This window comes from Callionymus lyra, chromosome 2, assembly GCF_982586985.1.
Source record: "Callionymus lyra chromosome 2, fCalLyr1.hap1.1, whole genome shotgun sequence".
Taxonomy (NCBI): domain Eukaryota; kingdom Metazoa; phylum Chordata; class Actinopteri; order Syngnathiformes; family Callionymidae; genus Callionymus; species Callionymus lyra.
Genome location: NC_141819.1, coordinates 27,490,886 through 27,507,708, shown reverse-complemented (window position 1 = coordinate 27,507,708; position 16,823 = coordinate 27,490,886). Strand labels below are relative to the sequence as shown.

The following is a 16,823-nucleotide window of genomic DNA, read 5'->3' as shown; positions in this document are numbered from 1 at the left end:
GTCTGCCTCTTATTTTTTGGGGACTGGAGCCTGCTCAAGGCAGGGGACACCCTGGACAGGACGCCAGTCGGTTGCAAGGCACACAAAGACATACAACCATTCCCACACACACTCATATCTACAGAAAAGTTCTCTATCAACCTCTGAACAATTAAACATTTAAAAAAAAAACTTTATCGGAATTCAATGTAACATTAAATAACGGGCAATAACATTTAGCAATGCATACAGTAAAATATTATTTCGTTCACTGAATTATACATTTTATTTTTACAATATATATTACCTGAAATGTGATGACAACTGCGCATGCGCACTAAATGCCAAACCATGTGTTTTTTAAATTTCTATACGCACATCAGTAGATTTGCTAGCACTTTGCTCGTGGATGGTTTAAGCAACAATTCGCTGCAAAACAAGCTTATATAGAGTCGCCGGTGCGATTCCGCCACAGACCCATCTTTGTGACGCCGAGGCGCTCCTGCTGCTCACAGACGCGCCACAGACCACACATGGACAAGAACCGGGTGATTCTTATTTGACCAAACTGACTGAAAAAAAATGCTCAACTAAACATGGCTATCGGGGTAATGGACGACCCAGTGGATGGTGACACATGCACACGTAAGTCTCGGTGGCCGACGAGGAGGAAGGAGCGAGCGAGTGTCTCGAGGTCAACTTGAATATTATCTGTAAGTGTCCGTTATTAGCCTCATGCTAACTGTAGCAGCGCCTGTCATACTGACGCGCAACATGTCACCTGTCGTTGTCATCTCACCGAACCTTACCCACATAAAGCCACTTGGATTTCTCTGGTTGACACGTTACCTATCATCGACTAGATATGGATTTTTTTATGATGTCATGAAGCGACACTGCTAGCCGTTAGCTCCAGGAACACGTCACTCACTGCCCACTCATGATAGCAAATCTTAAAAAAGTGGACGAAATTCTTAGTTTATTGCACTGTTTTCGCGACCTTAAGATCCATAAATCATCAATACAGATCATGGCCAGACAAACCTATGTATTAAATGTTAGTCACGCATTTTTCTCCATTACCAGTTACCTGTATTGTCTGTTAAAAGATGCTTAAAATATAGTGAATGACGTGTAACATAGGTGAGCGAGAGGTTTAAATAAACATCACGTGGTGACGAGGAAGACTGTGCACACAGATCATTACAAATGCAATCCAACAGGATGTTGTTGCAGGATAGACTCTGGATTGTTGACTTCACCTAATGTGGTTATGTGCTCCTCTCAGGCTGCTGCTGGTGTCATGTGCTGTAGCCGGAGTGAGAATGAAATCCAGTCGCAACCTCTTCCTGGGCCTGTGCTCCATGCTGGTCCTGGGATTTCTCTACTACTCGGGGAGGATCAGTATCCCGGGCAGGGGTTTCAGATCAGGTGAGTCGTCAAAAGTCGAGGATTTGAGTCGTTTTCCAGGCACCACGGGTGATAATGTCTGCCATCGACGACCCGGAGCTTTTACTGACCACTGCTCAAGAAGTGTGGGAAGTGTTTCCTTTCGCTGAAAAAACACATCTTCATCCGTATGTATCGACTCGGTCAATAGTGTTGCAACCTGGGAGGAGCGTTCGTGCTCTATCTGCTTCTCTGCTCACTGATGATAGTGTTCAGAGGAGGACTGTCATCTCGGCGGCGCCTTGTGATATATATTTGCCACTAGATATTACATCTTAGGACATTTTAATTTGTGCAGACTTTTCCCTGATTTTCTGGGACTCCTGTGTTTGTCTTATGTGTCTTGATCTTTTAAAGTATATATTTTTGATTTGATTGCGAAAGCGTTTGTGACCTTGGTCTAGAAAGGCCCTCTAGAAATAACCATTACTTACTTACTTACATTACATGAAGGTAACCTTTTTACCATTCAGTCGTTTTCATATTTATGTTTGCATGATGATAAGGGAGAGTTTCTTTATCGTTCTAGCCAGTAAAATGAGATGACACGCAAAATAAGCAATAGATCACATCAATACTGAAGGAAATAAACAATATGTTTTGCTTCTTTTTTTCCTCGTTACAGAAATAAATATTCTGCTATTCCTGCTTTAGCCATACTTGCATTATAAGGTTGCTATCCATGATATACTCGTTTGATTGAAATCATCGTTTTTAATTGCGTTTCATTATCCGGCCACGCGGGGGAGCTATTCTCCCAGCAAAGAATAGAACTATAAAAATCTGAATTCTCAGGTGTAAAGAAAAATATAGGCTGTCTCAGAGTTAAATGTCCATTTGTAAACTCAAGTCGAGGATTTTCAAAACCACCCCAAAAAATCCCTCCTTCATCATTGACCCAAAGTTGCTCTAGACATGTCAACCAATACTTTGAGTATTTACTTTGTATTCAAACAACAGTCACTGTTAATAGTTATTTGTGCACAATAAAAGGTAGCAAACCCACTTTTTTAAGGTAAATCCTTCATAGAAAATCATATTATAATGCCTTACAAAACTTCTTCGAGGTGACAATTTACTCCCCATATGGCAACTCATTCTGGGATGTGTAGGTTTCCATGCTGGTGGAGACATCTTGCTTCACTTTGAACATCTGACTGCTCTTATTACAGCAACACTCTTCTTGCAGAGTTCGAGCTACTACTCAACTTGTGATATTTAATAACAGTAAAATGAGTTCCTCACCTGCGGCAAACAACATTTGTTAACAATTAAAAAAAAACGACTTGTTTGGAGAGTATTAGTGTTCATTAAAAGGTTATTGCTCTTAAACTCTTTGAGCCAGTATTCAGGTTTGATTAGAAAATAGTGTGTTAAGTGCAGCCATGCAGCAACTTTGTTTACTACAATAGACTTGACAATCTGTAAACATTTAAGTGCAGTTGAAAAGCATTCGTCAGTCGATAAATCTTAGAACAAAACTTCATGAAAAGTCTTAGTTCATTGGCTGCTTACTGACGCAGTTTTTTCAGCTTTAATTGTTAAAGTTTCTCTGCTATTTAAAATGAGTAAGTATTTTTTGTAAGAAAGTTGTAGGTTAGGGTACTGCGATTGTCCATGGAACACTGATCAGAACAGCCAAGTTTCCAAACAATGGTTTAATGTTGATTGAGTCTTAACTCCTCTGTGTATCATGTGACATAACAGACAGAAAATAAAACATTGAATGCCTAAAAGCACTGTTTGTCATTAAAATGTCCATTGATGTAAGAACTTAAATGGTTATTATCAAGAAAATATGGAAAGTGTTCAGATATCAGCTTTTTTATTAATCTCTAATGAGATATTCTTATACTTGTCATTATATTTGTACCAACAAATGTACTTTTAGTTGTAACAGAATTAGCAACTAACTAGAAATTTAAGAAAAACAAAAGTGTTTCAATCAATTGTTGACTGTATCCACACCATGTGGACTGGATTATCAAAACACATGTTATCGTTCAGGTTAATTTTAAAACCTTTATATAATAAAGTTTATAGTTAAAGTTAATATAGTTTTACTTTTATGGTTACTTATACAGCATGATGAGATGCATAAATGTATGTACTCACAATGACTGTAGAAAAATATATTGTCTTGTCACTTTGTCATTAAATTATTAGTGCTTTTATATGTAGGCTCACCAGCAGATTCTTCCACTTGTTGGATCAAATGAATAGGATATAATGATTGATTGTGAGTACAAAAGTATGTATCATCAACCTAAAAAGCAAGAAAGTACAAATGTACTACTTATTTAAACGGTTCGTCATTTCCTGAGTATGATTTGATAAGTTGGAAAAAAAATTACTTAAAAAAACGCGTCAATAAGAATAATTTGTGAATGTTTATATGTTTACTTCCTGGATATAAAAGTACACACAACAAAAAGAACACTAGCTAATATGCTTTGGCACGTCTACGAAAACTTGTATTTTGCAGACACAGATGTGGATAACATTTTCCCCGTGGGACGATTGGTAAAATCAGGTATAAGCCACGTCTTTACGGCCATTCTCTCTCAAACTACGACACTCTGATCAGGCGTCAAGTGTTCTGAGGCGGCTCCCTTATGCAGAGAAAACTCATTTCTCATTTTAGTTTATGTCCACAACTTTCATGAGCACAGGTGTAAAAACTTCTCAACAAACGTACTCACACGTGCGTCCTTTTGTCATCAATGAGAGAATGATCTAGAAACCTAATGAGAATCAAATGACTGCATGTTGAAGGTCCAAGCAAATCTACATCTCATCCATCTGTCTTATCAAGAAGATGTGATTATTTAGAACTTTTACAAAAGCATTAGAACTTTCAAATATTACTCTATAGAATTTGACATTGAGTCAATAATATAATGATAGAAATGACTTTGTTTCAACATCGTCTCGGAATGGACGGCATAAAAACACCCAGGTCTTCACCTTGTTTATGGAATTTGTGGAACAGCTGAGCAATCTATTGCAATAGCTTGAATTAATATTGTTTTGTTGTCATGACCAGCCTACTTTCTGCTTCCACACCTCATTGTAAAAACCGTTCTGTCATCTTCTATTGCATAGTTCTGGACGAACGGACCTATGCCTCATCCTCACCTGTGGATTGTGCATTTGTTGTCATGAAGATGAGCATGTTTAGATGATATCCTTTAGTGCTAGTGTTGCGTCTTAGCAATAACACACACGCACATTTCAGGATGGATGATATGTCTCCCTTTGAAAACCTCTTATTGAGATGACGTATGCAACAGTTTAGGCCAAAGTGTATCTAAAGTCTTCTTTGCTAAGTTGTGTTTCTGTTATTTAAACGTTATCATTGCCTCAAATTTACAAAGTATGGTTTGGAAGCCATTGTCTTAATAACTAGTTATTGTTCCTGAATATGATTGACAAATACAACTATTTAAAATGTTTAAAAGTAGCTTCTCCACAGGCATGTGAGACCTGATTAGTTTAGGGGAAAAAACAACAATTAGTTCCTTTTTAACAAGACCTGTTTAAATGTCGATTTGTTTTCCTCTGTCTCCATGAAGAGGCTAAAAGCAGAGTTCCAGATGCTTGTTAAGTAAATAACTGAATGACAAGAAGAGGATCTACTTAAAAACATGCTCATCCTCCATAGAGAAATGACAAAAATGTAAAATCCGCATTAATCTCACTCGCACAATGCTGACAGGAGCCGATTGTGGAGAGTTTTGGTTTTTAGTAACTTTTTTTTCCGATTGTATGTGTATCTGTTTTATTATTTTCTCCAACTAGTGACGAATGAATATGTCATCAAAGGTGATGATGCTGTTCTGTTTTTCAGTGTATGACCAGCAAGGATTCCTCCTCAGGCTGGATGCAAGCTTGTGAGTAGATTTCTCTTTTTATTGTTTTCACGAATTTGGGTGCGACTCATAACCCTGCTTTAACACCCTACTAATAAAACTTTATTTGAATATTTCCCAATACTGATCCCAAAGAGACAGAGCAGCAAAGAAGCAGGGGTTTTGTGTTGAAACCAGTTCCAGGCGTGAGAGGGATGTCTTGTGTCAGAGTTTTGTCAGAAAAAAGTCTAATACTGCTGTTTTTGACTAGTTCAGCTGAAGGGAATCTTGTTGCATCCAACTGGTGACATCATCATGACAGGATAGAGCAGAAGCAGCAGCTTTAATTTGAAGGTAAACCTGTGTGTCGTCAACATAGCAGTGGACAGATATGCTGCGATGCCGGATGATCTGACCTGGAGATAGAACGTAGATAAAAAAACAAGATTAAAAGACAACCCAGGTGGTTTTAGCTCTCGTCAATATTTCCATCAGGGGTTGATTTAATGTCCGTTGTATAACCTGTTGCATGGCCTCCTCTCTCCACACTTGCAGGCCCTTGGAGCTTGTTTACAAGTATGGCAATCTCAGCGAAGGCACTTGCAAGCCTGGTTATGCAGCCGCCAAGATGAAAGCCGTTTATCCAAAGTAAGAAAATAATGATTTCTTTCTTCAGTGGTATTTATTCTTCACAGTGGAAGGGTACTAACATGAGCTGGTGAGGACTGACAACCAACAAACATATCCCTGCTACAATCTAAATATACTGGCTATATTGTTTAAGTTTCTTAACAATCTTTATTAAATAAGTCATGTTTTACTATCACCATATTAACACTTTTATTGAATTTAAAACTCATCTGAGACACTCAAAATCCTACTAAAGTATTACGAGTGTCTTTGTCCATCTCCGATCCCACACAACCTCTTCCTCATGATGCGTCATTTGTGGACCCCCCCAATCCTAGGTCAGAAATGAGACTTGGTCATCGATGAAAACCGTGTTACAGGTACTTGACTCATACAGTCATAACTGCAGTGCAAAATGCACAATTCAACATTGTTGCATGAGTTAACAATAGATTTTGAGCCACATAAGGAATTTCCAAACGTCTTGTGCATGGATGAAAGTTTCTATAAGACGGTTCGATGCTCTGTGAGGTCGGAGTGGCAGTCGACGATCACTTTCCTGCGTTTACATTATTGAAGAGCAGCACAATAAAAGCCCCGCCACCTGCAGATGTTTGTTCAGGGTTTTTTTCTAAGATATCGGAAGATGTTTTGGTTTTAAACTTGTATGAATTGAAATACTATTTTTGTCCTCCTCTGCTGCGTTCTCGTCCCAGTGCGTGAGAAAAAGCTTCATCCAGTGAAGTGCAGCCGTGCAAGCCTTCATACTGTGTCACTAATGAAACGAGCCCAGAGTAACCTGTAAAAATAACCTTGTCTCCCTCAGGAGAGGAAGGTGGTATGATTTAAGGCCTTCTAAGAGGAAACTGAAACATTGCAAAGTGGAGGACAAGTCATGGTGTGACACCCATGGGCAGACGCCCATAGTGACTGAGCAGTTTGGTAGACAAAATGTTATTTATTTATCTAAGTCAGTTAATGCTAAAATGGATTTACAAGTAAGTTAGAATTTTTTTTTTCTATCCTGTACTGTTGGACTTAAAATAGATTTCAAATACAAACCAGACTGGAATTAAAAAACAACAATGCCATGAGTTGATTTGTTAACGTCTTTTTAATGTCCCGGGAAAACCTTTGGATGATTTCTACGACTGTTAATCATCCCATGATAGTTAACTTTTGTTTTGACAAATCAGAGCTCATTTTCTCTTACTATGGTAAATTACACATTACACTGCTAAAGTCAATGTTTTTCTTCAAACAGTTAATTCTTCTACTGAATGTTCCTGTTTTGATTCAAGTCCACTCCTGTGTTTTTATTACAGATGTCTAAAACCTGTGGAATTAAGCCATTATTTAACATTGAGTAGCACAATTGAACTGTATTATCGAACTGCAAAGTTGACCTTCAAAGTGTAAGCTATAAATATATGACGTAAATTTAATTAAACCATATTGTTGTAAGGCAATGATTAATCATTTTGCTTCAAAGTACCTCCACAACAGACCCTTGTGTTTCCTCTCTTTTCAGTTGTGAATGAAAGTTTCCTTCTGCTCTTCCAAGATTGTCCAAATAATGGTTTCCCTATATAAATTTAAAATAAGGAAACCTTATTAACTTTAACACCACACAATTTGAGTACACTAGCGTGTATATTTCCTCTTCTACACTTACATTTGATTTTAGTCTTTATTTATTTTGTTTTATTAGCTCTATTTGTATGTGTTGTGGTTTTTTAAAGTTTAACAATAAAATGTATACATTAAATTTATATATTTATACCACTTTTTATTGCATTTTTAACTTATTTTTTTGCGCAGTATGTTGCTATCCTTGGCCAGAGATATTGTGATGTCACAATAACTGACCACCTACTCTCAGTCTACTATGATCTGTACTTCAATATATTTATTCACTTAATGTAAATGTTCTGCTTTAATCCAGCTTTCTTAAAAAAGAATAGGCGCCAACTTGGCTGCTTCCTCCTCGCTGCTCACTGCTCATCAGATCAGAAAATGTTAAGCCTTGGGTAAAATCCTCTTCTCTCCGTCTCTGCCAGAGTGTTATCTCAGACCTGCTGAGTTCGGTGAAGGTAATAGGCTGTAGATAAGCAGGAAACATGATACCTCAAATCCTCTTATTGAGGCTGCTATCAATCATCGCATCTGTACTGGTCACAGTCGAAGTAAATAGAACGGAGAGATTAATTTTTATTGTTCATATTTCCTCACATTCCTTCTGCTTCTTCTGACAGGTTCCACAAACCGGCCCCCATGTTCCTCAATCCAAACTACAAGAACTTCTACAAGATTGGTGACTACCCACCACCGTTTGGCGTGAGGTCACAAGGTGCGTTGCTACTGAGTTAACCGCATGCATGAAAATTGTTTTATACAAATCACTGTTGACGACTTAATTGCTTAATCCATGAAAACAAAATGATTCGGATCAATAAAACAAGCCGTGACTAATCAACAACTCCTTGCTGTGTTTGTAAGTGGGTGTGGATTATGCTGCACCGAATGGTTGTGTAAAACCCTGAACATGTGAATTTTATGCATCAAAACTTTATCAACAGGGAAAAAAACGCGTGCAGAAAAACTAGAAGCCAGTAATCTAAAGGTTTTTGCTTCAAGGAGTCACACAACAAATACTGTTCTCGTGAAAACGAGCTTCACCTACATGCTCCCTCGGCTGTTTACAGCTTGTTTGCATGCTGTTGTAGCATGTGGATCTATCCCCCCGGGAATCAGACTGCAGGCTCATTCTTAAATGATTGCATAATGATTGTAAAAATAAGTGCCAGCCCACCCTGTGTTTGGCTGCAGCCCACTGCCTCATTAAACACGGCCAGAGTTGTGTTCCAAATATCATCATTTTCAGGTGGAGTGAAAGAAGAAAAATCCATATTTACCCCTCTTTGATTTTCTTTAAATCCACAGATGGAGTCATAGATCTTCTTCTGGAAGAAACAAAAATCTACAGTCTGAGTGACGACCTGGACAGGTAATGCTGGTTTGTGACATTTCTCCAGATGTATTGCTTAACAATTCAGCTCCACATAAACTCGATAAACAAAGCTGTTGATCATTTGATAGAAACTATTGATCGTGATATGTATCTTTATTCTCGGACCATGGACCAGTTACATGTCAGCTTAATTTTCAAAAACAAAAATAAAATGGCATGAATGGTAAAAAAAAAACAAATGTCAATGGCATGAAATTAACATCTCTCAAAAACGCCGAATCAGCAGAAGCCTTGGGCTGGTTTCTCTACATCAAGATGGTCCCATATGTACTTATTTTCACTTGTTTTAAAGGATCATTTTCTGAGCAAACTTGTCGTGAAATGTTTCAACTGAAAATCTATAAAATGTTTTCTCAATTGAACCAGAACACACTTTGATGCTCTAAATACATGCACATAATTAAATTAAAAAAAAAATTCATATGGCAAATTAGTTCAGACAGTTCTTTGATGAAATATATCTTAAAATGCGGTGGGAGTGATGTTGTTTTCAATAATTATAAAACAAGCAGTAGTAAAAGTAAACCGTTAAATAGTAAACATTTAAGTTGCCAATTAACTTTACCAAATTTTACCAGTCATTGTATCATAAAGTACTTTTTTCTTTTTGTCAGTTTAAGCTGTAAAACATGCGTCATCGTTGGAAATGGAGGAATCCTTACCAACAGGTCACTCGGCCAGAAAATTGATGAGTTTGACGTGGTGGTGAGGTAGGTACAGGTTATTTGATCCCCTTACAATAGTTTACGTGTTTTAACATCCATCTGAAACTTCTTCACTTTCTTAAGACTAAACGAAGCTCCCGTCAGAGGATTTGAGAGGGATGTCGGATCCAAGACCACCATGAGGATCACTTATCCAGAAGGAGCCATCCAAAAACCAGAGCTCTTCGAGACTCAGTCACTTTTCGTCCTCTCAGCCTTCAAATCGCTGGACTTGAAGTGGCTACGACACATGGTCTTCAAACAGAGGCTGGTAGGTCTTATCTCCACTCACTCATGTGACTATACAAGAGTCAACGTGCACTTGTGTTGTGTATGTTTCTGCTGTATTCTTCACAGATTCAGATAAACAAAGCATGGTTCTACCTCACTGTCTACTGACTTTCAGCAGCAGGGCTAAAAATATTGTAAATCTTACTCTTGATCGAGTTTATGTAGACGGATATTAACTCATCTCAATGTGAAGATTAAGTCTCATTCGAAGAAGTTACCTCTGAGTTTAGTTATAGTCAGAACAGGGGTTTAAAAACTCAACATTTCTATCAGTGAGTATCTTTAATATAATCTATAAATCATATTTGCCAATGGTCTTGACAAGAAATAAAGATGTCATTGCAATATTGTCTTTCCTTCCTCCTGACCTGAACTATCCAAATGATCTGTTCTCCTTCACTAAATACTACCAGTAGAATCCTTTCCTTCAACATCAACAATCAGTTGGACTCATTTGGGAGTATCTGTGTAATTGTTGACATCAATATTGTATATTTCTTGTCCAAAACACTGGCGTAGGTCACCATATATACATGAACATCTACTTTGATTTTGAGCAAATCATCTAGTGGGCCACATAAATTGATCTGGAGGGCTGAATATGGCCCGCAAACCTTGGTGTCTTTTTTAATAGTGATTATTATTATGAATGTATTCTTTCCTTTTTATATCCAGACCACCAGATGGCAGTCAGAAGTGCTATGATATCTCCAACTATAAGCTGAATATTGGACTCATGGTGTCGTAGCTCGGTTGAATGCGAATGATTCTCATCACGTATCAATGTTACGTTTGTTAAAACTTGCTTCAGAGAGAACATTGTGTGTTGAAGTTCTCCTCGTGTGTCGAGCGAGGCAGATGTGCCGCTGAAGTGGCTAATGTCGCCACAGATGTCTCCAGCTCAAGGACACTGCTGCATTCTCCTCACAGCAGCTCTGAGTCAGCGATTCACCACTGAGTCTGAGTGTCGGTGCAGATATGAGCAGATGGGGTTTGGTGTGAGACGTGTGGCCGAGGTGTTCTCTGTTGACACCACAGGACTAGAGAACAGATTGTTACAGGCTGACGGATTAGACCCGACAATGACTCTGCTGTTGAATTTCTATTTATTTATTTTCAAAAGAACTGTCGAGACTTTATTAACTGCTGACACTATAACAATTAAAGATTTTGATTCACATCACATAAAAATAACATTAATAAACAGAATCATTGATTTTATTTTTTGTCACATTATATTTGCTTTGTCCATCAACACCATTTGAAAACTATTGCTCTGCTGTAGCAACAACCAAACAGACTCACTGATGTTTTTAAGACACGTGGGTCCAGAGTCACAGAACTTTTTAGGTACAATAAGTACAAAACAAATAGTTAAAACCAACATAAATTACTCTAACAAAAAAAGGCGAGGGCTCAATTAAAACCATGGCTGCTCATTCCTACACCAGCAGCTAAAAAATGGCTGGATATTAAAAAATAAATCTGTGTATTGGAATGCCAGGAGTGAAAGTTTGTTATCCTTAGCATGTAAAATAGTTTACTTATTTAATTTAATTAATTAATTAATTAATTAATATATTTTGGAACTCTGTCATTATCAATTTGAAAATCCATTTTATTTTCCTTTAAAATGTATATGTGAGTCATAAACCTGCAGTGTACTTACTACCAGATTTGTACTTATTATAAAGGGAAACGCATACAAAAAAAATTATTCCATGTATGTTAAATAAAAAAATATTAACCCAGGCAACCAGAAAGTGCCTAAAAGTGTATTAGGAAAAGTCTGATATTTGTCTGTGATTTTACTTTGAATCAACAAGTCACTCACCTGCAAAGCTTTTAAAGTCTTGCAGTAAATGATAAGTCTGGGCATAAAGGCAACATGCCAAAGAACATGCCTGGTGTGTTCCTGGCTCTGGGGCTTTACACTTACACATGCTTGAGTAGGAGCAGCATTCCTGCAGTCGGAGTCACCACATCGCTCTCGATCTAATCATCTAATGTCTTTCATTACACGAGATCAAATGTCGGTGAATGATCACTCGTTTAGACTTTTCATCAGATCAGCCCGACCTTTTTTTTCTTAAAGTTACTTCAGAAGCTAAACCTTTAAAAACAAAGAGTAATATTGATCTGACTGAATTAATGATGTTGGTGCAGATGATAGTGAGGTGTGAAAACGGAACAGGACATGTTAATCGTTCAGATTTTAAATTTTATTACTGTATGGTTACTATAGTGTCAGAATTGAGGATAGAAGTGATCTCTATAATTATATTGTACTTCACTGTATTTGTGACCCCAGTCTGTCTGTTTTCATAGTATTGTTGATGGTTAAATTTGCATTCTTATGATATTTAAAAAAAAAATACTAACACTAACTAAAATGGATGAGAAAATCAATCAGCATGAGCTAAATCAAAGTTTAATTCCAGATCATATCAGATCGAAAGATGTGTGAAAAAATGTATCTTCATAATTTATTGCGTTTTACTTAAAAATATGCAGTTCTATTCATTCACTTTCTGCTTTATTTGAATCTCAAGTGTTGCCTTTAGTTTCCATCAACAGGGCTTTATATTGATTTGTTGTTTTCTCTTAATCGTAATCACAAGAAAAAACAAGTATTATGAAAAAATGTCAACAGACCAATCGATTTCCACTTCAGGGTGTTTACTGACCATGGTTTTCACCGTGACAACTCAAGTACAAGAAGACTTACAAACAAAAAAGTGAAGGCGACTTGCAAACAGAAACATTTAAGTTAGAAAAAGAAAGGTTAAAGATAAAGCACTATTACAGGATGTTATTCATTATTGCGATTCCTGAGTAAATTCAACATTCACTAGTGAAAGTATCAATAACTGATGGAAAAGTCGATGGATGCTTGAATACTTTACAACGCTGTTTGTTTTCCGGTCAACTTCATTGTTCATTCAGTGGTCCAGTTTGTGAGGGAGAGGTGCTTGAAATGTGATGCAGGCTCTGTTTAGGTGGGCTGTTGTTTCCGCCCGCCGCTGCCAGCAGAACCAGAGGTGTTGGGTTCTCGGCTCAGCAAGAAGAGCAAATGGTTTCAGTCAGACCGGATTACCAGCTCATCCGTCAGTGACAGTCTTATATTCTCGTGCTCGGCGGGGAAACGATGCTATGTCCATGAGCTAATGACTCATTCCAGCACTGTTTGCTTTCCCTGGCTGCGTCGGTGCCACATACCTGCTGCGCGCCCCGTAACCGTTCATAAAGATCCCTCCGGACTGACGCTCCACTGCTGTTCATTAGTGTAATGGCTCTGAGTACACTGATACAGGGGCTTCCTTCTTTGTTTCCTCCTCATGTTTTTCATCAGCGTTTTAATGGTGTTGACCTCCACCCCCCTACGCCGGTGTTGGGGTATTGCTTTCACTGGACCGCTCCAGCAGCATACTCTCTTCCATGTGTTGCATGCACTTTGTTCAGGAAGTAAAGGTCAACATGTACAGTACGTCCGATGCAAAACCAGATGGTTACATTCATAGTATCCATGCGAGGGTTAGGTTAAGTTTTAATTCAGAAAAATCCATGAAATAGTTAGATGAGGATTTTCTTTATCACTCATTTAGATTTACATTTATTTGTTATTCAATAACCCTCTCAGTAACGGTTGCACTGAGAAGCTCCTATAATGCTTTGCCGCCCAGCCAACCAATCACAGCTGTCCATCAATTTTGAGATGGCAACATAGACATAGAATTCAAATGCAGTATTAGAGCGACCAGTCAGTCGTCACCTCAAGAGAAGTGGGTCAAAAGGCATCATGGGAGTTCACAGTTTTGATGGCACCATAGGTAAGGTGGGTACGGTAATTGATGCTGTCTCCTAAGTTCATTGGTGAAGTTGAAGTTTACCTGCTGCTTAAATAAATAATGTGTTTGAAACAGTGTGAAACATGAAAGGGAGATTTGCTGTTTCTATTTACATTATATTTAAAAATGCAGTATCTTCCGAAGGTGACCCACATTATGGCCACTGTATCATAACTAGTGTTGTTTTTTTTTGCACAAATTGTTTAATACTAATATTAGGAATCCAAATCTTTATTATCAGATTTAATTCAACAATATATAAATACCCTTTTCTAAGAATTGTTAAAAGGAAAAATCTCTTCTCACCTGCTGACCCAGTCTGATGATCCCAGTGATCCGAGTTGAAACGACGAGAGAAACATTTGCTGACATGACGATGATTTTTTGGACAGATGTGAAGTTCAGGGCAAAAGTGTTCCTGCTGAACCTCTTTGCTCTCTCTCTCCGCCTCTCAGCATAATACCGATGGCTTCTGGAAGTCTGTGGCCAGGTACGTCCCGAGGGAGCCCAGTGAAATGCGCATCCTCAACCCCTACTTCATCCAGGAGGCCTCCTTCCTGCTGATTGGTCTACCCCACAACAACGGGCAGCTGGGCAGAGGGGTAGGAGACTCACTTACTTACTTCTTCTGTGAAAAATGAACAGTTGCGAGTGCTTGTTTCAATCCTGGCTGATTCGAGAGCTGGAGATCTGGTATTTGTCCGTCTGTCTGTTTACATCACAGGGGCCTCCGAGAACACACGGCAGACACAACCCGCTGAAAACAAACAGCAGTAGCACTGACTTGATAAATGAAGCCATGTGACTCTTTTCAGGGTCAAGTCCGTACAATAAGCATCTCTAATATTCCTCCGAGGGAGAAACTACTGTACGTTGAAGGTCAATCAGTCTCCTCCTTCACTCCGACTTCCTCTCCTCCAGAACATTCCCACTCTGGGGGCCGTTGCCATAACCATGGCTCTTCATAACTGCGACGAAGTGGCTGTGGCTGGGTTTGGCTACAACATGAGCATGCCGTACGCCCCGCTGCACTACTACGAGAAGATCCGGATGTCGGCCATCAGAGAGGTAATCTGTCCGGAAGATGATCCCAAGAGCTGAGATAAGACTTCACATGTGACGATGGAGACAATCTGGTTCCACTTTCATGAGTAATGTTCCATACACTTAGCCTGGTCAACTGTCTCCTCCAGACATGGCCGTTTGATGGACTATGTCTTTGAATATGTTTCCTAAATCACTTTTTCAAGAATGGAAAACTTTTTTGCAAATTAAAACATATTTCAAAGTTTAAACAAATATTAGTAATTGCCCACAAACATTTGATTATTCACATAATAATGCTACAAATGAAAAAATATAGAATTTAAAGAATTTAGTGAACTATAGAACAGAAATATACAATTTAAATATATAACATTATTTTGGAATTAATGGAATTAGAATATAAGAATGTTCATGTTGGCTCTATTGTACAAACATCTTTATATTCAATTGAAATGCTACGATTTAAAAAATGTTGGATTTCGACAACATATGTTTTTCAACTATTTGAATTGGAACGTCAAAGTAAATCAAAATCTTCATGTTGACGCCATTATACCATCGTATACTAACTAAACGGAACTAAAAAATATAAAATTTAGAAAATTTGTTTTTAGAATAATTGGAACTTTAAAAACACTCTAAAATATTAATATAAAATAGAAATACTAAAGTCAATGAACTTTAATATACAAATATTTAATACAATTATTAAAAACAGAAGACATTTTTAAATGTTAAATTTAACAGCTCATTAATCTGATATAATTGTGCATGTGTGGAGTGTTCAGTTGCTGCTGATAATAAATTGAGAAACAATTATAATAATCGATTCTACACTTTTTCTGAGTCGACTCATTAGTGACCATCATACTTGTGCTCATCCCTGCAGTCCTGGACCCACAACATCTCAAAAGAGAAGGAGTTCCTGGTGAAGCTGGTGAAGGCCGGAGTGATCCAGGACTTGACCGGAGGGATCTGTGGAGCCGGATGCAGATGATGGACACACGTCTGTTTTCTAGCCTTTGACTTGAAACGCCGCTCTCCTCCTTGTCCACGGAGAGAGAAGACAACCAAAGTCTGGAGCGACAACCAGGACGAGAGACAGTGCTGTGTATTACTGCAGCCTCAATATTCTAGCTCTGAATGAAACACGCTTCAGCATGAGCGTCACCTCCTCCAAGTGACTGACGAGTGAGTCATGCTCTAAATACCTCTGAAAGTGACCTTTCATCTGAATGTGCCGGGGCTTTAAACTAGTGCATTGTTCAGCTGTAACTCTTGAATCGTTGCTCGCTCCAGTCTCGAAGTTAAACATTTCTGTCTCCAGCTTTGGTTCTGCTGCTGCAGGTGATCCAGCCTGACACTCAATATGCTCATCTGGGGCTTCAGATGAAGACGTGAATGTATTGTAGCTTTTTTAGCTTCTGTAAACTGGTCAACAACCACTGGCATGAAGATTTCACAGCTTCACTGTAAACTACCTTCTAGTTTACAACTGGAGAAAACGTCTGAGGATGTTCTCGTCAAAGTTGAACGGAAGTATTCGAGATGATTTGGGGTTTACAGGGAGAAACTGTCGGCAGTGAAGTTGCAGACACCACAACAATGAAGTGAGATCAGCAAGTGAGCTGAGCTGAGAGCTCATCAGAACTTTCATCTGCACATGATCACATGAATAAAAAAAAAAAGTTATCACTGATGCTTTTTATGTCCTTTTATTTCCTGTTTGTCCACCTTCTATCCTGACGATCTTCATCATCCAGGTCAGACTGCGGCTGCCGTCACACTAAACTATATTTGAAACGCTGTAACGTGTAATATTGGCCACACAACCTTGGAAAGCGTCCGAGCAACACGTGCGCACAAATACAAGACATGCATCGGTGTCACGCCACAGAGACACTTGAGAGAGCTACTGCTCTCAGGTGTGACCCGGGGCCGCGTTGACCTCCGACCCAGGCACATACACATGTCATGTATATTTAACATCTTT

General features: G+C 38.4%; 1 protein-coding gene across 2 annotated transcripts; it reads left to right on the top strand.

Annotated features, from left to right (window-relative positions):
• The first annotated feature begins 81 nt into the window (after positions 1-81).
• LOC148086324 (CMP-N-acetylneuraminate-beta-1,4-galactoside alpha-2,3-sialyltransferase-like) lies at positions 82-16,529 on the top strand. Of its 2 annotated transcripts, none has more exons than XM_087784407.1 (11): positions 82-624; positions 1,268-1,410; positions 5,279-5,321; positions 5,835-5,927; positions 8,165-8,259; positions 8,853-8,916; positions 9,555-9,650; positions 9,729-9,915; positions 14,239-14,385; positions 14,705-14,851; positions 15,720-16,529. In XM_087784407.1, the coding sequence occupies exons 1-11, from the start codon at positions 617-619 to the stop codon at positions 15,825-15,827; spliced, it is 1,131 nt and encodes a 376-aa protein (XP_087640533.1). In that variant the 5' UTR covers positions 82-616; the 3' UTR covers positions 15,828-16,529. The 2 variants fall into 2 exon arrangements, with proteins under 2 accessions (XP_087640533.1, XP_087640532.1); XM_087784406.1 differs by having other exon boundaries at positions 82-692.
• The last annotated feature ends 294 nt before the right edge of the window (positions 16,530-16,823 follow it).